Source organism: Cucurbita pepo, chromosome 10 (assembly GCF_057944985.1).
Source record: "Cucurbita pepo subsp. pepo isolate OVF chromosome 10, ASM5794498v1, whole genome shotgun sequence".
Lineage (NCBI taxonomy): Eukaryota > Viridiplantae > Streptophyta > Magnoliopsida > Cucurbitales > Cucurbitaceae > Cucurbita > Cucurbita pepo.
The window spans coordinates 7,518,695-7,540,861 of NC_141807.1; the positions used below are offsets into that span (position 1 = coordinate 7,518,695).

The following is a 22,167-nucleotide window of genomic DNA, read 5'->3' on the forward strand; positions in this document are numbered from 1 at the left end:
TCAATGGGAATGTCAAAGCAATACCAGACGAGGCAGACAAACCTTCACAAGGCCATAGTGGAGTGCTATAACTGTCACAAGCTAGGACATTTTCAATGGGAATGTCAAAACAATACCAGACGAGGCAGACAAACCTTCAACAAGGCCACAGTGGAGTGTTATAACTGTCACAAGCTAGGACATTTTCAATGGAGAAGATATGTGGTTCCTTGACTCGGGATGTAGCAATCATATGTGTGGGAAGAAGGAATATTTTTCAGATTTTGATGGAAGTTTCAGAGATTCAGTGGGCAACAACTCAAGCATGGTTGTAACTGGAAAGGGTAATGTACTGCTGGAAGTGAATGGAATCATAATGATAATCACAGGAGTGTTCTATGTGCCAGACTTGAGGAACAATTTGTTGAGTATTGGTAAATTGCAAGCAAAGGCGTTACCTTTTTGTTTCAAAATGAAACATGCAAGGTGTTTCATCCTGAGAGAAGCTTAATCATGGAGACAAAGATGTCTTTGAATCGAATGTTCGTATTGCATGCTATATCTCAGCCTGTAGCAGCCGTTCAAACTCAATTGAAACTTATGGGGAAAAGTGGTTCAAGGTCTCTGTCGTACACTTACCGCTCCAATTCCTATCGCCATAGTCAGAGAAGTAGAAGGGGCCCAAGTTCTTCCCCCTATCATTCCACTACCAATTCTAGGAGAAGCAGCCGTTCAAGTTCCCTCAGCCGCCAACGCAGAAGTAGGTCTTCCTCGTTATCTCCTTTCCCCAAATCGTCCAGTTCCAGTCCTAGTCGTGCATCCACTGATCGGAATCATTCCATAGAGAAGCTTAAGAAAGAGTTAGAAGAGAAGAAAAGGCGTGAAACAGAGTTGAAGAAGTTAGAAGAAGATGCACCTAGGAGGATGGAAGAACTAATTCAGAAGAATGTTGAAGAAAGGCTAAACTCAGAAGAGACTAAATTAGAAATACAGAGGCGAATAGAGGAAGGTCGCACGAAGTTGTTTGATGATGTTGATGTGCAGCTTGAGAAAGAGAAAGAAGCCGCTCTTACTGCTACAAGACAAAAAGAAGAACAAGCACGAAAAGAGAGAGAAGAGCTAGATAAAATGCTGGAAGAGAATAGAAGAAGGGTAGAAAAAGCACAGCGACGATTAGTTTTGGAGCTGCAGCGGAAGAAAGAAGAACAATATTGTGACCTCGAGTTGATTCAGAGACAAAAAGAGAAGGCAGCTCAGAGAACTAAGCTAGCTGATAAGAGTTTGAGTTATGTTTTGCTGGAAGTTAGTGAAGAGTCAAAAGCTTACAGACTCTATGATATAGAAACGGCAGATGAAAATAAGGATATAGAAGCGGCAGATGAAAATACTGCAGAGGAAAATATTTCATCTGTCTCTTTGGCTGAAGCAAGCTCGCCTAGCTTGAATAAGGCAAGGAATAAGAGACCACCAGTCTGGATGAGAGACTATGCAATAAGAGAAGTTTTTGTTTGTAAAGAAGATGATGAAGCTCAGCCATGTTTACCCCTACTGAACCTGCAAACTTTGTAAACTTTAGAGAAGCATTGAAGAGTGAGAAATGGAGGCAAGCCAGGGATCTGGAGCAATAAACAGAAATGACACATGGGAATTGATGAAGTTACCTGGTGGAAGTTTGGTATGAGGTCGTAGATATAAACTGATTACTATTCGTGTTCAGTTTAAGGGAGGGATTGTTAGGATTAGATTTGATTGAGTTATTTGGATTAGATTTGATCTAGTTATTTGAATTAGATTTGATTTAGTCATTCTTCAATTGGATGAGAGATTTCTCCCAATTCTTCTGATCTTACCGTTTTCTTTTTCTGTTACTAACAGTAACATGTCATTCTTAAAAAACTAGGATACCGATGTGACAGTGATACATTAATTAAAAAGAATTATTTCAAAAAATTTATCAATTTTATATTAGAAATAAATTCATATAAATAAGTTTATATATTTGTATACTTAAAAAAAAGCTTAATGTATGTTTCACTCTCAAAATATATTCAAAGTCAAGTGTCTGATACGATGGATTATAAATTTGTAATGTATCCATCGTATTAACAAGTGTTCAGTACATGCCCAACACATGTCAGATTAGTGAAACTAAGTTATTCTCATGCTCTCTTTACACCCATTTAAAGTAGTTTGAAAACTAGCACGTCAAATATTATAATTGACTAACTACAACTTCAATTTTGTGCTTTAAGGATGGTTTTGACCCAAGAGAAATAAAATCCTTCATTTAGTATATGGTAGCAAAGATGGACATGAGAATGAGTTATTCTCATATGGAAAGAGATTTAACCTCAAGTTATATCTCATATCCTCTCTTAACCAATTATTTAGTTTTATTTAGCATGTTTTAGAAAGATACGTCTATCAATAGCAAAAAAATAAAATAAAATAAAATAAATAGAATAGATTAAATTAGCCAAAGTAATGACCAACATAATTAAAAAAAAAAAAAAAAGAAACATAAAGGATGAATTGATTAAATTGGCAAATTGCTAACATAATTAAAAAAAAATGTAACAAACACACCGAAGTAAGATTAGGAACACAAGTAAAAAAAAAAAAAGAAGAAAAAAACACAAACAGCCAAAAAATCAAGATTTGGAAAGTGTTAAACAGTTTTGATATAGACATTTCAAGACCTTACTCGTGCAATTTTCCCATGAAATCTAACACTAGAGCATCATAAAATTTAGAGAAATGATTGAAATTGATGTCATGTTCATATAGGTTGACTTTAATACAAAAGACAAATCGAACTTTCTTAAGATAAATTGGGGACACCAGCATAAGCTAATCAGGTAGGTGGCCTTACCATCCGTATGGTTATATTTGATGTTGACTGTGCTCGTGGTTCTGCAAGTGTCATATATATTGATATGTGTGAAATTTTTGTGAATCGATATGCTTATGATATGTTATAATATGTGAATTGTATGATAATACTTACGGTACCATGTGTTCAATGGTATATTTGAGATAGGATACGAGAAGGATGCACTAAACGTAATGTAACGATAGAAGTAAGACATGTTCATGAAACGTTATGGTTTGGTTACGTATCGAAGTGCTATGGGTATGACAGATTGATAACAACGATATGGTCACGATGGATTCATAAAACAATACGATTAGGTTATGGGTAGAAAGGGATAGGATTATGATAGATTGATAGAACGATAACGTTAGGATACGTTCCTGTAACGTTAAGACTAAGGTACGTTCAGGTAATGACAGACCTATGATATGTCTAAGGACGTTAAGGCTATGATAAATTAGGGAAGGATATAATCACGAAGTTTTTATGACATGATATGATTATGATACGACATGTGAAGGACGGATATATATCCAACAAGTGTCTAAGAGGGACGTGAGAATAAATTATTCTCGAGCTTTCTTTACATCGGTCAAAGAGTATTTGATAAGCTTTCAAAATGAAGGGTTTTCTTTTTTCTTCTTCCTTCTTTCTCCCTTTTCACGTTTATTCTTTTTTTAAATAAAAAAAAGTTTAATGTGAGAATGAAGAAGTTAGAAAGGAGAAAGAAATGAATGTAATAAAACTTTTCCGTCGGTAGGAATGGAAATGGTGAATGAGTCCTTAACGATAGTCGACCGCTATACTCTTGCTTTGGCTGTAAGTGATGATTATTAGCAATATGAGTTGTGTCAATACCACACCGTTATCAAGAGGAAGTAAAGTAGAGTAGAATAGATCAAGCGATCCATTTATTGAGAGTACTGTAAGATACACACAATTAAGAATATTTAATAACTAATCATTTTAATATTTATACTCAAATATACTAACAGTACTAGTAACACTAGTCTCGATGACTTAAAGAATACAACTATTATCTCGAACTATAAAGAATTTAATTCCAACCTATTCTAATGGACAAACGCTTTATTAGACTCTATTGTAAGATTTCACTTCATCAATTTAAGTAGCGTTCAACTACAACTATAAATATCAAATTCTTAAGTATTCATGAACAAAATCGACCTAACAATGTCTCTCGGAACTATTTACCAAAGGTGTTAGAATGAGCTGTGTGGAAGGGTTGCCTTTAGATGCTTTAGTACCAATTAAGGATGTCAATATCCTAGTAGTGCAGAATGCAGGAAGGTTCGTAGTTGAAAAGAATAACGAGAATAGTGGACATCGTTTCATCTACAAGCGTGTGGTGAACGGTCTGGTTGGTATGACTAGAGAACGTCGTCATCGCAGAATTTATATTATTGTGATAGAAGTTATAAATAACGATGATATTTCTTGGTCTTTTATTACAAAGGTGCAGAACTTTTAAAGAAGTTCTCGAGTTCCTAGTCCCCAAGTAGAAATACAACTACTAGAATGCTATCTCTACTTATAATAAAGCCCTCTCTCTCTCGAAATATATATGTGTGTGTTTGTGGATGTATTACTCTCTTTTATTAATGAAATATGGCATAGTCGTAATGATATTATGAGTATCTTTTCTATCCCTCCCTTCCTTATCGCTATATAAAGAATATGAAGATTATAAAGAATATGAAGATTATAAGTAAAAGATGTACAAGTAATATGAAGATTATAAAGAATATGAAGATTATAAGTAAAAGATGTACAAGTAATATGAAGATTATAAAAGAATATGAAGAATATGAAGATTAATGAAATATGGCATGTCATAAAATGCTTATAATTCAATATATCTTTGTTATCAACAATAATTATCAAACGGTATATAATTTTGTCCAAGTAAGGTCGCTTCTCATTTCCTGTATGATATCATAACACAAAATCGAGCGGAAGGGTTAACGATAAAATGATAACAAAAACCCATTCGTTGAACTAACTATAAAGGAAGGGTTGGTTGGAAACCATGTCTATACTTCTTTGCTTTAATCACAGGTAAGTAAAGATATATAAGAACAACAGAATATGGCATGCCTAGTCAAAACATAAAAAATTTCTTGCCATGTTATAGTTAATAAATATGGTATGCACAAAGATCCGATGTCACACTTCATGATTGGAGACCAATACAGTGAGCTATGGTCGTCCATAACGTCCTTTGGTCCAATTATGTCAAGCAAATGTTGTAGCAAGCAAAGAGTTTTTAATAAGTTTGCTATTGCAAAGAGCTCGGTTTAAGGCACAAATGTCTCTGATGTGAAAGGCGCACCAATTCAACGAGATTTAAGTAACCATGAATAAGACACATGATACAGCTTGTAAACAAAACGATGTCCATGATTCTTGTTATTTTCTTCCACTACAAACCTTCTAGCCTCTTGCACTTTTTTGTCATTGACATCCTTAATTGCAATTAGAATGGAAGGAAACAGTTCTCCACAACTCATTATGGAACACCTTTGATAGATAGTTTCAACAGATTTACTTTGCCGAGGAATACTTTAAAATTCGATATTTATAGTTGAACGATACTTAAATTGATGAAGTAAAATTTTACAACAGATGTTAATAAATCGTTTGTCTATTAGAAGAGAGCTTGGAATTAAATTCTTTATAGTTGGGATAAGGGATGTTTTAGTCCAATTAAGTATACTTTTTAGTTTTAAAATAAATTATTTTTTTAGTTTAAAATAAATTAATTTTTTAGTTTTAATTTTATTCCTAATAAATTAATTTTGATGTGGTGTTATTTATTTTAATAAAATTAATATTAACTTAATCAACAAAAATTTGTATTTTTTTTTTAAATTATAAGCTAAATTAATAAAAATACCATTGAACTTTGCACTTTATCTAAAAAAATACTCATAATTTTTTTAGAAGTTTAAATAATACACTTAATCTTTAAAAAAAAAAAATCTATAGAAACTATTAATTTGTTTTCTAAGAAAATACGGTTGAATTTTCAAAAAAAAAAAAAAAAAAAAAAAAAAAAAAAAAGCTGCAAAACTACTCGTTAACTTTCAAAAGTGTTTAAAAAAAGATAGATGTGGAGAAAATTGTGTTCACGGGGAGAAAATTGAAGGTTATTTTAGGAGAAGGTTTTCAAGATAAGTATAAGATCCTGAAAACATAATAAGAAGTAATATCCTAGCTTAAGGTCCCATTAAGAACCTACTAGTATGCTACTTACTAAGTTTTACTCACTCCATGTTTATCCTTTTTTTTCAAGTAACTAAGAGTTGGTCATGGATGAGAGCGGACTTTGGAGTGTGAGCCATGGACTAACCTCTATTTTTAATCTAGTATTTTTTGTTCTTCTTTTAAGTCTGCTTCTTATTTTGTGTTTCTAACGAGTATGTATATGTAACACCCAAAAAATGAAGGAAATTATCTCCCATAAGAATAAGCCACTCATGAAAGACCCAATGGATAGAAAGGAAAAAAATTAAAGGATTAAGCAAGAACAAATGACTTAGTCAAGTCACTCGTGTACCCTAACAAGTGATTTCACGGAGTTAAAGGCCTTTTGAAAAGGATTGGAAACGAAAAAGTAAACAAAAAGGGCAAAAAAGTCATTTTATCAATTATAAAAAATCTTTTCGGATTTGTAATTCCTAATCTAGAAGGGGATTAAAAAAAAAAAAAAAAAGGAATAATGATAAAAAAGCAATGAGAAATTTGTAGAAAAATTTTGGATTTTTCAAGAAAAATAATAATAAAATATTCAGAAATTGGTAAATTACCAAAATACCCCTAGAAGAATGGATAATTACAGAAATGTCACTCTAATTAGAATCAGAGCATCTACCGTGACCATCCAGCAAAATCTTTCGAACTCAAATCTCAACCGTCGAATGTCTTCCAAAATTTGATATGATCTAGAACGAACACGCATGGATCATCACATCCAACGACTAGTATGCAAAGCCAAGGTCGATAAGGCCATGATCGGAGTTGATATAACCAAAAAATTATCCAGAAAGATCGATCTCTAAATAACGAAGATTCTAGAGCTCTCAATGTTGGTTTAAGCTCCTCCTATAAAGTGGGAAGTAGGAGCAACAATACGGAATAAGAATCGAGAAAGGTCGATCCCCCAATTGAAGGCAATAAACGTTTAGATTGTGTTTCTCCTACTCTCAGATTTCTTCCAAATTCGAGAGCAATCCTCCACCATTTCACTTCAAACTTCTAAATAACGAAGAATTTGGAGCTCTCAATGTCGGTTTAAGCTCCTCCTATAAAGTCTAAAGTAGGACCAACAATATGGAATAAGAATCGAGAAAGGTCGATCCCCCAATCGAAGGCAATAAGCGTTTAGATTATGGGTCTCCTACTCTCAGATTTCTTCCAAATTCGAGAGCAATCCTCCACCATTTCTCTTCAAACTTATTCCTACTGTTTCTCAACAAGATTACCCACAAGTTCTATGAAGGAATAGAGTGCTGAAAGTGCCTAGAAACCATTCCCCCAATTCAATCCGCCATTGAAGAACTTCAAGAAAAACTTGAAAATCCAACCCGAGGATACATGATGACTCGTCGAGCAAGAATGATTCCAATCAGTTTTTATACCTCCAAGGAATGCTTCCATAGAAGACCACGAAGAAAAATAACCTCGAGAGCATGCCAAATGGAAGGAAATAGGTTTCAAAATTAAATTGGGGATGAGAGTCAAAATTCCTATCTACGATCTCTTTTCCTTCAAATTAAGGATTCCTCTGGCTTCAGAGGAAGAAGTTGAGTAAACTTGATGAAGTAATCCAGAGCTAAAACGTCGTAGAATAAGCTACCCACGAGATCGAAAATCTGGCGTTTCGAGTGAGTTGCATACCGAGAACGATTTCTGGAAATTAAGGTCCTACACTCAAAGACGTTCCTCCAAACCAATTCCTTTAGCCTGAAGATAGGATATGGAAGAGGTTCAATGAAGAAATAGGGCCTTGAAACCCCTAGAATCGGCTACCCAATAAGAAATTCTTTGTTTTATCTCCAGCGATAAATCAGATTTTGGATGAACTTTGGTAGCGAATATCTTAGGCTACGATCCACGTTCTTCCTGTTCAGAGGAAGAAAACGATGATACGGCCAGTTCAACTGAACTTTCCAAGTCAACTCAAAAGTTGACCTTTTCTCAGTAGATCTTATTTTATGAAATGTTGTATGAATCCTTTTCCCGAGAGGTTATATAAGGTAATGAAGTTTGGGAGTTATTGGAAAACTTTAGTTAGCGAAACCAAAATATGGGAGAAAATGCTCATCACGATCCATATGACTTTACCTCCTAGGATAACTAAGTTATCCCTAAAGTAATAGATTCCCCGGGCTCCTAGGATAACTAAAGTGGTATCCCTAAAGTCTAGATTCCCCAGATGTACCCTTGGTCTATACTACGTGAACAATATCATGCTTGGCTATTCCTAAGAACTTATAAGTTCCAAGCTTGACCCATGACATTATGCATAGAGGCCCCTATTTCTTCTTAGGTGGGATGCTATGGTATATGTACCGTGAGCAGCCTGATCCACGTTTTGCTAGCAGGATGCCACGATTATGACAACGCCACCTATGCACTCATGGGAAGTGGTAACACTGTTTTGTTTTAAAATGTCTTGTGTTGTCAAAGGTCCTACTGGGAGTAGAACCACAGTCGTTGGATTCAAAGTCCAAAGTGCTAACCACTACACCATAGAACCCCTTGTAAAAATTTATTTTGGAATGGTTTTCCTATTTTATGCAGATTCCACAAGAAGGGAGATCCTATCATGAGTCAAACTCAAGTTATTGGATTCAAAGTTCTAGAGTTGTTTTATCTAACTCGTTGTGATCTTGAGCACCTTTAGAGTGGTTGCAGAAGCAACCCTCCGGTGTTGATTGAAGCTCTTGGAGAACATGTAATTTTATATATTTCTTATAGTTAATTTATATATTGTTGTATATTACAAACAAATTGAAATAATACTTTACATCCCCGTCTTTCTTTCTTCCGTGCAAAACTTAACATGAAAACTATATTATTTCAATATTCACTCGAGAAACAAGGGGTGAAAACTATATTATTTCAAACCCTCCATTATTGCTTCTACTTTGTGTGAAAATGCTTCCACTAAATCATGTTACTAACTAGTTGGTTTGGTTTGGTTCAATTCTTGGGTCCACTAGATTGAATTGACGTAGCTCAATTAAACTCTTGATAATATTAAAATCATAAGTTTCTTAAATTAAGTTAACTTAAAAGTTTAACCCCTAATCTTTTTTAGAATGTTTAGCTTTGTGTCTAGTTGATCTCTAAATGCTTAGAAGTATCTAATAAGACTTCTATTTAAGGAACTTTTCACTATAAAAGATGTAAGACTTCCGGTTTATTATTAAGGAATTTCAAATGAGTGATTTGATATATCATAGAGGACAAAATATTTATTTTTTTCAAATATCTTACGTTGACTGTTCTTTTTTGTCAAGTATTTTGAATATTATCATTGTGAATTACTAATGGCATTAGATTGAATCTCATTAATAACAATATCCCAAAACTCAGGTAAAGATGACATCAAAATTAATACTTTAATTTCATCTTCAAAATTTATTTCCACTTAACTAAGTTGACTAATAATCATAATAGTCCACTGAACTCAGTTGACTAATAATCATAATAGTCACCGGTGCACAAATATTTACAACCTTAAAAGGTAAAATTATAAGGAGTACAAGAAAAAAGTGTTTAAAATAGTTTCAAAATATAGAAAAAAAATAGTAGGAATTGGTCAAAGTCAACATCCATTGATCACTTATGAAACAACACAACACAAATGAGGGTAACATTTTTTTTATTTCTCTATATTAGGCCCTTTGGTTTATTGGCTTTACAAAATGGAGACATGAAGTTTTCTATGTTCGAAATAAATTTGGTTGATTGTTTTCTGGTTAGCATTGGTACCATCAAAACTTATTTATTTCTTTGAAATGTTTTAGTTTACAATTTACATGTTTTCATTTTTCTACTTTGTCTGCTTGCATTTAGAAATGAAGCAAAATTAGTCTGAGGGTTTTAGGCAGATTGTTATAATTCTAATTTTTAACTAAAAAAAAAAAAATTAGTCTCGTTGTCACGCTTAAAACTACCCTATAGGTATAATCGACCTATTATCCTTCCACCAATAGGAGCAAAAGGCAACGTTACTATGTGAAACTAGTTTCATGTCATTTATTCAACAATAAGGGTGTTAGCATGCATTTGTAAATGAACCCATATTTAAAAAATTTATATAAAATAGAAAAGAATTGTTATCTCAAAGACAATGAGAAAACCAACGGTTCCTTCACCCAAGACCTATGGCCCGACTCCCAACATGGAAGGGATAATCTAGAGAATCATTCCAAGAACCCTAACGGATGGGTTACAAACTCACATTTCGGTGGGTTCTCCAAGCACGGATTGCAAGTTAAAAGAGGTTGAAAACAAAGTAAAATGATAAAAGGGCCCAACCAAATTCGAATGGGTGACCTCTTGATCTGCAGTCAAATGCGCTATGGACCCATTTTGCATGATTTCAACCTGAGTGACCCCTTCTATAGAGTGTCAGTCTAAAAGTGTAAAAAGTGTCTCTCCAAAATAAAAGGGCCCAACCAAGTTCAAACGGGTGACCGGTCAAATTCTCTACCTTAGTGACCCCTTAGACATAGTGTCGGTCTAAAAAGTGTAACAAATTTCTATCCAAGATAGAAGGGCCTGTTAGGATCGCACGACAACGCACACGCTCGATCTAGATGAACACAAAGAACAGGATAGAGAAAAGTGCAAGGAGAACTCTAGCTAAAAGAATTTTTCTATTGATGACTTCACGTATGTACAGTAAGAGAGAATTACAGAGAATACAAAGTACTTTTCAAAGCTCTAGCGGATGGGATATATATATAGTTCAGTTTACTATATATAGGTTTACCAGATTTAACCGTCGACTATATATAGCCATTTACTATATATAGCTTTACCCGATTTAACCATCTACTATATATAGCTATTTACCATATATAGGTTTATCGGATATAGTTTTACCAAATATAGCTGTACCGGATATAGCTTTACCGGATATAACCGTTGACCAAGCTATAAATAAGCAGTAGGCTCCATAACCTAAAAATTCTCCCACTTGGAGACTGATCTAGTCAACCAAGAATTTCATTTTCAAACGACCATGAGCATCTTCATGGTCTTCATGTCACCATATTAATTGAGGCTTTGCACAACCTCAATATTCCAACATCAACACATTTTGTCAACATGTTTGCTGGATTCTTTGCACCCTCTATCTTCTCCAAACACATCATCATCTTTCACTAACCTTCAAGTGAAATGGTATCGTCTTATGTGTTTTCTCTTTAAATGATAGACCGGGTTCCTTCGCCAATTGTATGACACTCTGACTATTTCTGTTAAGAATCTTCGTGCTGCTTCTTGCCCATTCTTCCAGATAGTCAGTCATCCATATCGTCTTCTTTCCAGCTTCAACTATTGCCACGTACTCAATGTCAGTACAACGCATTTTTGAAGCCTAGACGTTCTATCATCCATGGCTTGCTCCTACTTGGTTGTATCCTCCAACTGTAGGGTCTCATCAAAGGGTTGTGGTTCCCTTTCATCAGCAACAGATAGTGTAATGAAGGTACATACATATCTGGTACTCTAATAGTACAGGATGATCTTCTCAACACCAGTTCAGGTGTCAGTTGCTCCACTGCTGATTCCTCCGTAACAACCTCAGAAGTTTGTTGAGTATCTGCTACAAGATCACTTGGTGATTTTCTCTGCAACTCAACCTCAACTCCCACTTGCTTTGTTGTCTTGGAACCTTGCTCCACATCTGGTTCCTCAGCAGTAGTCTTAGGAGTTTCTTGAGTATCTGCTACAACATCACTAGGTGAGTTTCCCTGCAACTCAAGCTCAACTCCCACTGTCTTCGTGGTCTTGGAACCTTGCTCCACATCTGGTTCCATTTTCAATCGCACTTTCTTCAATTCTCTGGCGGTCCTTGTGAAGCTAACTCGTTTCTGCTTGCTCATAACGTAGTTCTCACAACGACCCACATCAACAGATTTCAGACCTTCTAAAACTCCTTTCACAGCCAGCCTCTTCATTCCTTTCGCGCTCATTGGTTCAAGTCTATTGTGCTGTAGACTTGAATTTGAAGCACTCTCAGCAACAGCAGCTATGTTCATACACCCTGCAGTGGTGTATAAGGTTCCAGATTTTGAGCCACGTGCTACCACCGTAGCACCCTTCATAATCTTCCACGAACTCTTCCCTAACTTTGTTGCATAACCTGTGCTGTCCAACTGACCAATAGAGATCAGGTTCCTTCAGAGACCAGGAATATATCTGACATCCTTTAATGTCCACTCATTTCCTGCCGGAGTTTTTATGCAGACATCTCTTTTTCCTTTAATCTCCAAATCTTTGTTGTCAGCAAAGTACACCTTCTCGAAATTTCCAGACTTGAAATTCCAAAACAACTCTTTATTTGGAGACGAATGAAAAGATGCACCTGAATCCAAAATCCAGGATTCAATCGAACTGTCCATGCTGAGGATTAGAGCATCCCCAATGTCTTCTGATGAAAAGATGCATCTTTGGTCTTGTACAACCTGTCCGAAAGTGATCTTTTTCTCCACAATTCCAACACGTTACGTTTGGTCTATTTGGAGATTTTTCTCGGTTCTTTGATTTTGATCGCCCTTTGTTTGGGCCCTTCGGTTTACTTCTTCCCCTTCAATCAACACTGAGATCATTGCCTGATGAATCTCCAGTTTCCCGTTTGCGAATACTTTCGCTGAGAACTACATCTCGAATTTCATAAAACTTCAGTTTGTCAGATCCTCGAGAACAACTGATTGTGGCAACAACAGTATCCCATGACTCGGGTAAGGATGACATCAAAATCAACGCTTTAATTTCATCTTCGAAATTAATTTCCACCGAACTCAGTTGACTTATGATCATATTGAATTCATTTATATGATCAGCAACAGGTCCACCTTCAGACATCTGTAGATTGAACAATCTCCACATCAAATACACCTTGTTCATAGCCGATGGTTTTTCATACATATTTGACAGCGCCTTCAATAGATCTGACGTTGTCTTCTACTTGATAATGTTGAACACCACGTTTCTGGATAGCGTCAACCGAATCAGACCCAAGGCTTGTTGATCCTTGAGCTTCCACTGTTCCATGGTCATGGATTCCGGCTTCACTCCCAACAGAGGTTCGTGAAGATCTTTCTAGTACAGATAATCTTCAATCTACATCATCCAGAAACCGAAATCGGATCCATCGAACTTCTCAATTCCAATCTTTGAACTTTCCATCTTCACAGATCGTGGTGAATTTCGCCTAGCTCTGATACCAGTTGTTGGGATCGCACAACAACGCACACGCTCGATCTAGATGAACACAAAGAACATGATAGAGAAAAGTGCAAGGAGAACTCTAGCTAAAAGGATTTTTCTATTGATGACTTCACGTATGTATAGTAAGAGAGAATTACATAGAATAGAAAGTACTTTTCAAAGCTCTAGCGGATGGTATATATATATAGTTCAGTTTACTATATATAGGTTTACCCGATTTAACCATCTACTATATATAGCCATTTACTATATATAGCTTTACCCGATTTAACCATCTACTATATATAGCTATTTATGATATATAGCTTTACCGGATATACCTATATAGCCATTTACTATATATAGCTTTACCTGATTTAACCAGCTACTATATATAGCTATTTATGATATATAGCTTTACAAAATATAGCTTTACCGGATATACCTTTACCAAATATAGTTTTACCGGATATAATCGTTGACCAAGCTATAAATAAGCAGCCAGCTCCATAACCTAAGAGGACCCAACTAGGTTCGAATTGCTGACCTTTTGATCTGCAATCAAATGCTCTAACATTGAGCTATAGTCCAATTTTGTATGATCTCAACCTTAGTGACCCCTTCTACAGATTATCGGTCCAAAAGTGACCCTACCGAATCGTCTATGGACCAATTTGTATAAATTGGTGGATTACCTATCAGGAATTAAACACAGGTCGTTAGATTCAAAGTCGAAAGTGCTAACCACTACACCATAGAACCACTTGTTAAACTTTATTTTGGCAGCGATTTTGATAAGCGCCAACAACGCTGGATTTTACAAAGCTAGAGGTCATAGTATCCTTAGATACTTTCACAAGGTGTTTTCAACTTCTTTTATAGGTAATTGAACTTTTGAGTCCATGTAAATGATTGGTTGGATTAGTATCAGTTTAAGAAGAGAGACTTTGTTAGAAATTCTCCCATAGGTAATCCCCCAAGGTGTTTTCAACTTCTTTTATAGGTCGAATTTTAAAATCAAACCACAACAGAATTTACTTCTATCTAGCAAAATTATTTTTTAGTTTGAAACAAGATTATTCCCTTCTTTTTCTAAAACTAAATTTGACTCTAGAATCGATTTTAATAGTTTTGTTGATTAAATTTTATTTAAAATTTTTGTACACAGAGTACCATGGAAATAATACTTTCTTTTTTTTTTTTTACTATTTTGTAATTTGTATGGTATTATTGGAGGATTTTGAATGAAATATGATAATTGATTCTCTATCCTCTTTGACAATTTTAGATACCTCCATATCCGATATTTGATGCGTCACCTTTCATTATGAGATCTGCCCTTGGGTCAATAAGACTTAAGCAGAGAGTTTATTTGACTAATGAATTGATTACATTAATGAATGTATGTAGATGTTTAAAGTGTTGATCTTAATGGTTTTAGAAAATATCAACACATAATCAATATAAACTATCGAATGTTTTTGAAAGGATTGAAAATATCATTCATAATCTTCTGAAATTCGGATGGAGCGTTATTTAGCCTAAATGGCATGACGTTCCTCTCATATTTTCTAAATTGGACATTAAATGCTATTTTATATTTGTCCTTTTAGGAAACTAGAATTTTCTGAAATCCCAATTTCATGTCCAATTTTATAAAAACATTTGACTCTGAATTCTTTTTATCAAATCATTTTTGTTTTGGATTGGATATCTTATTTATTCTAAAACCTTATTCAAAGGTTTGTAGTTAATTACCAGTATCAGAATTTCTGGTTTCTTTTCACCATGCTGTTAACCTAAAATGCCAGACATGACCACATGCTCTTTGAAGACCTTATTAGCTTCCTCTGCAAAATATCACCTAAAATGTCACAGTATGTAGTGTTCGATGCTTTTTGACTTAACCCTAGGGTTCTATTTAAAGTGAACTTGTGATAATTTTTGTCAAATTATATATTTGAATACCTAATACATTAAGATATAATATCTTATTTCAATAATATTAAAATATCGTAGAATATCATAATATATATTTAATTAATATGAATCTCATTCAAATTTAAAATATATATTTTTATTTAATGTTTATGATACACATCAATTATTTTAATATTTAACATATCAAATACGTTAATATGTTTTGATATTATACTTCAAGAGTATAGGAACTTGCTCAGAGGACCTGAGAGTTACATTGGCCTACAATGCATCTCATGGACGATGCAAAACTATGGTGGCGCTTGAAGGTGAATTGTATAAAAAACTGGTCATGCACCAAAAAATCATGGGAAGACAATTGATGGAATTGAAGCAATCGACGCTCCCCTGTATGGGTTTCCAATCAAAGACCTAATGTTTGATGTTGACTCTTTTGAAGAAAGAGCCACATGATCAAACAACAAAAAACGTGGTGGTATCTCTGAGAACTCTATCACACACATAAAAAAAACGTGTCGAAGAGTTAGACATTACACAGAAGATCTAGCTTTCATCAAGGAGACCCGTGTTCGATTCTCGAAAATGAAATTTTATTTTCTTATTTCGTTTATTTTATAGTTTCATCTTTTGTCACCAATTATATTTATACTTTACCTAGGTTTGAGAAGCACTATAATGGATGAGTTCAATAATATCTTAAATTCAAAAGACTTTTATGAACTTGGTTTGAGAGGCACTATAATAGTCAAGTTCAATAGTATCTTAGATTAAAAGGACTTTTATGAACTTTGAACCTTTAATAGTGTTATGTCATAGATATTTGGTTCAATTTCAACAAGTGAGGTTGAGGTCATTCAAATGGTTAATGTGATAATCCGGTCATTTTCAAGGTCTCTTTTGTTGAGCCCCATCATGGCTGAGATGACTGAGATGAGCACCAGAGTGAGTTTGACAAGGAGGGTCGTAGAGAACCACACCCCAAGCCAAGCTCATGTTGGGCTTAACAAACTGAAAATCCAAAAACTCAAACCCTTAAATGGAACCAGGATGCTAAGGAATTAAAAAGCTTTATTTTTGACGTAGAACAATACTTGAAGGTTACAAGAACTTGCTCATAGAACCTAAGAGTTACGTTGGCCACAATGCATCTCATGGACGGTGGCGCTCGAAGGTGGATGATATAAAAAATGGGTCATGCACCATAAACTCATGGGAAGATCGTTGATGGAATCGATGCAATCAACGCTCCCCTTGATGGGTTGCCAATTAAAGACCTGACATTTGATGTTGACTCTTTTGAAGAAAAAGCCACACGATCGAACACCTCGAAATGTCGCGGTAGCTCTAAGAACTCTATCATACGACCTGAGAGTTGAGGGCTACAGGAACTTTCTCATACGACCTGAGAGTTACGTTAGCCGCAATGCATCTCATGGACAATGCAAAACTATGATAGTTCTCGAAGGTGAATGGTATAAAAAATGGGTCATGAACCATAAACTCATGGGAAGATCGTTGATGGAATCGATGCAATCGACACTCCCCTGGATGGGTTGCCAATCAAAGACCTAAAATTTTATATTGACTCTTTTGAAGAAAGAGCCACACAATCGAACAGCTTGAAACGTCGCGGTAGCCCTGAGAACTTTAACACACAGGGAAGGACGTGTCGAAGAGTTAGACATTAAGCAAAAGATCATGCTAAAACTCTTCAGTGATCTGACAAAAGACTTCAGGACATCTATACCAAAAATCCATTGTCGTCCAACAGTAAGGATATTTGGCTTTCACCCAAGAGACCTGGGTTTGATTCCCGGCAACGGAATATTATTTTTTTTATTTCATTTTTGTTAAGGATATTTAGTAATAAATTATACTTTTCCGTATATTTTGTATTTGATATTTTATTATAAGACAAATATTCAATTTATTACAATTTCCATATCCTTGTAATTTATTTGATTATAAATAAGATAACTTTCACATCATTTAGGTGTGGTGGATTAATCAAACATTCACAATTTTATTTTACCGTTTATATCTTAGATTAAATAGACTTTTATGAACTTTGTACCTTTGTTAGAGTTATGTTATAGATATTTTGTTCAATTTCAAATGGTTAATGCGATAATCCAGTCGTTTTCGACGTCTCTCTTGTTGAACGACATCATGGTTGAGATGAGCAGGTAATTCAAATTGTTAATGCGATAATCCAATCATTTTAGAGGTCTCTCTTGTTGAACGACGTCATGGTTGAGATGAGCAGGTGATTCAAATGGTTAATGCGATAATCCAATCGTTTTCGAGGTCTCTCTTGTTGAACGACATCATGGTTGATGAGCACCCGAGTGAGTTTGACAAGTTGGGCTGTAGAGAACCACACTTCAAGCCAAGTTCATGTGGGCTTAACAAACTTAAAATCCAAGAACACAACCCCTTAAATGGAAACCGGGATGCTAAGGAATTAAAAAGCTTTATTTTTGACGTAGAACAATACTTGAAGGTTACTTGAACTTGCTCATAGGACTTAAGAGTTACGTTGGTCGCAATGCATCTCATGGACGACGCGAAACTATGGTGGCGCTCGAAGGTGAATGGTATAAAAAATGGGTCATGCACCATAAACTCATGGGAAGACTGTTGATGGAATCGATGCAATCGACGCTCCTTCTTATACAAAATTTGGATCAACCAAGAGATAAAGCTAGAATTAGATTATGGAGCCTTTTTCTAAATTGAGTCACTCCACAATCGAACTTGATCAAGGCTTGATTGAATGACTCAGATGCAATCTACCACAAGAATTGCATAAAACTTAGAAATGACAAAGATATGCTCGAATTTCTACACGAGGGATCATCTCAACTTGAGAGATCAATTTCATTGATCACAAATATGCTTTTACATAATAATGTGTGGGTATTTATAGTCTCCCCACAAAAGAAGTTAGTGGCCGTGATTTAATCTCGATCCATTTAGATCTCCACAGAAGACGAAGTCAATTTGAGCATTACAAACCTTATGAAATTAAAATAAGACATAAAGTTTTCTAACCACTCATGAAATGATGCCTGCAACTTCATCCGCTACTTCAACCATGCAAATATTTACTTTTGAATCTCCAAATGGTCTTGACTCAAACGAATCAGCTTGTCACACATGAAATGATGGTTGAACCTAGCCTATCAAATTTTGTAGATGAAGTATGAATGCTTGTTGAATGTTCTTGGCCTTGGATTGTGTAATAGGTCCAGTTGGAACACCGTGATTCTTATCATCATCCCCCTCTTCAAAAGGATTCGTCCTCGAATCAGAAAAATCATCACCTACATCAAAAGGACTCAACTCAGCAACATTGAGAGTAGAATGTACACTGTGATTCTTATCATCATCCCCCTCTTTAGGATTCGTCCTCAAATAAGAAAAATCATCACCTACATCATAAGGACTCAACTTAGCAACATTGAAAGTAGAATGTATTGACAATTCTAAGGGAAGATCAATTTTATTGTTCCATGCAATAAAATGAGTCATTTTACAAAATGTGTTATAGAGCATTTATAGTCAAATAAAGAATTAGGAATCCACGCTATCTACAAACGCACTCTCAATTGAGCTATCCACGCTAACATTAAAATGAAAATTCTGAAATTTGAAAAATAAATAATCAATAAATTTAGATTAAATAGTCAAGTAATTTTAAAAAGAAATAATCACTAATTTTAGATTGAATATTTAGGTTATGCAAGTTAGTCAACTTGAATTAGATGCATTGAACGTGGATCAAACACGTGACTTTCAGATCTTCAGTGATGCTCTCACGTGACTTTCAAATCTTCAGTGACGCTCTCCAAACTGAGCTATCCCCACTAACATTAAAAAAAAAATTCATCGGTTAAGATATTTTCACTACTTCATTGAGATTTTAAAAAGAAATAATCACTAATTTTAGATTGAATAGCCAGGTTATGCAACTTAGTCAACTTGAACGCTCTCCAAACTAAGCTATCCCCGCTAACATTAAAAATAAAAATTCATCAGTTAATAAGATATTTTCACTACTTCATTGAGATTTTAAAAAGAAATAATCACTAATTTTAGATTGAATAGCCAGGTTATGCAACTTAGTCAACTTGAATGAGGTGCAGTGAACGTGGATCAAACACGTGACCTTGAGATCTTTAGTGACGCTCTCCCAACGAAGCTATCCCGGCTAACATTAAAAATGAAAACTCATTAGTAAAGTATTTAGCTAATTCATTGATATTTTAAAAGGAAATAATCACTAATTTTAAATTGAATAGTCACGAGTGTAGTTATGTGACTTGAATCAGGTGCGGTGAACGTGGATCGAACACGTGACCTTCACATTTTCAGTTTGACGCTCTCAAAACTAAGTTATCTTCGCTAATATTTGAAAAAATAATCATAAGTAAAGGTATTTCCGCTAATTCATTATATTTTAAAAAGAAATAATCACTAATTTTAGATTGAATAAAGTTATGCAACTTAATGAACTTATGCAACGTAAACCAAGTGCGGTGAACGTGGATTAAACATGTAACCTTCAGATATTCAGTTCGAACTAAGCTATCCCCGCTAAGACTAAAAATCAAAATTCATGTGTAAAGGTATTTCTGCTAATTCATTATTCGTTGAAATTTTAAAAATAAATAATAACTAGTTTATTTTTTATGAAACGTAAACCAAGTGCCGTGAACGTGGATTAAACATGTAACCTTCAGATATTCAGTCCGAACTAAGCTATCCCCGCTAACATTAAAAATCAAAATTCATGTGTAAAGGTATTTCCGCTAATTCATTATTCATTGAAATTTTAAAAATAAATAATAACTAGTTTATTTTTTATTGAATAGTCAGCTTATGCAAATGGAAACAGGTGCGGTGAACGTGGAGATTAAACATGCGACCTTCAAATCTTTAGTTTGACACTCTCCCAACTGAGCTATCCCCGCTAACATTAAAAATAAAAATTCATAAAACTATAAGATGCAATGAATGCAGATTGAACACAAGACCTTCCAATATTCATTCTGATGCTCTCCCAACTAAGCCATCCTAGATAACATAAAAAATAAATAATCAAATGTTTTAGATTGAATAGTAAAGTTATGCAACTTAGTCAACTTATGCCAGTTGGATAAAAAACGCTAATGTAGTGAACGTGGATCAAACGTTACCTTTAAATCTTCAATATGACGCTCTCCCTGAGCTATCCACGCTAGTATTAAAATTGAAAATTCATAAGTAAAGGTATTTCCACTAATTCATTATATTTTAAACATAAATAATCACTAATTTTAGAAAGAATAGCCAAATTATGCAACATGAACAAAGTGGGGTGAACGTGGATCGAACACGTGACCTTCAGATCTTCAGTCTAACGCTCTCCCAACTGAGCTATCCCCGCAATCATTGGAAATGAAAATTCATCAGTAAAGGTATTTTCGCTGATTCATTGAGATTTTAAAAAGAAATAATGACTAATTTTTTATTGAATAGTCAGGTTATGCAAAAATAAACAGGTGACCTTCAAATCTTAAATCTTACGCTCTCCAAACTGAGCTATTCCCGCTAACATTAAAAATGAAAGTTTTTAAGTTTTAAGTAAAGGTATTTCCACTAATTAATTGAAATGTTAGACTATTAGGAGCAAGAAGCAAGCTTAATCGAGTACCCAATCAAGAGATACAAGTTTTTTGTTTTGGGGTATCGTGTTCATGGGTTTACCTAGAATTCGAGAACTATAGTCCACTATTCATTTCCAAACTTGTTCCTGCACCTTATAAATAAGTTTACCCATAAGTTTGGTGAAGGAAAGAGGTCCTCAAAGTGCTAGTAGGTTTTCACACGAATTAGTCCACGTTAGGTTACCCTCTAATGTTTTCCTAAGCTAAAACCTCAACTCCTAAAGCCTAACCCATGACATTATGTATAAACCTAAGTTCATCAATAATCCATGTACCAAGTACCTAGAACTATGTGAATAACATGCTAAATAAGTTGCTAGGATCCATACCCATAAGTAACCATTATCTGCGTTACGATGTGTACTAAAAGGCCCCTATTCCTCTTTAGGTAGGATGTCCTGCAATATGTATCATGAGTTGGATGTTATGATAGGCCTACCTTTCCCATCAGCTAAACGAGATGTCCTGCACCACGATTTACCAGTAGAATTACATGATTATGACGACACCACTCATGTGTTCATGGGGAGAAAATTGAAGGTTATTTTAGGTGAAGGTTTTCAGGATCAGTATATGATACATGACACGATGACCTCTAAGTTCTAAGATCCTGAAAACATAACAAGAAGTAATATCCTAGCTTAAGGTCGCGATTAAGAACCTACGAGTAGCCTTCTTACTAAGTTTTACTCACTCCATGTTTATCATTTTTTTTCAAGTAACTAATAGTTGGTCGTGGATGAGAGTGGACTTTGGAGTGTGGGCCATGGACTAACCTCTATTTTTAATCTAGTAATTTTTGTTCTTCTCTAGATTCAAAATAAGTGAAAAATGATAAAAAAGCAATGAGGAATTTGTAGAAAAATTGTGGATTTTTCGAGAAAAATAATAATAAAATATTCGGAAAGTGGCAAATTACCAAAATACCCCTGGAAGAATGGATAATTACAGAAATGCGACTCTAATTAGAATCACAGCATCTACCGTGACCATCCGAGCAAAATCCTTCGAACACAAATTTCAACCGTCGGATCTCCTCCCAAATTTGATATGATCTAGAACGAACACGCATGGATCATCACATCCAACGACTAGTATTCAAAGCCAAGGTCGGTAAAGCTATGATCGGAGTTGATATCTCCGAAAAATTATCCAGAAAGTTCGATCTCTAAATAACGAAGATTTTGG

General features: G+C 34.7%; 1 protein-coding gene and 1 non-coding gene across 2 annotated transcripts in view; one reads left to right on the forward strand and one right to left on the reverse strand.

The window, feature by feature from the left end:
* The first annotated feature begins 492 nt into the window (after positions 1–492).
* Positions 493–22,167, forward strand: part of LOC147790527 (uncharacterized) — a 45,564-nt gene continuing 23,889 nt past the window's right edge. Inside the window, exon 1 of the mRNA XM_087127622.1 lies at positions 493–1,281. Within this exon, the coding sequence (XP_086983748.1) occupies positions 493–1,281 (789 nt within the window). The remainder of the gene's footprint in view (positions 1,282–22,167) is intronic.
* On the reverse strand, positions 20,627–20,699 carry TRNAF-GAA (transfer RNA phenylalanine (anticodon GAA)). Its single transcript has one exon. It is a non-coding gene; the product is annotated as a tRNA-Phe (tRNA).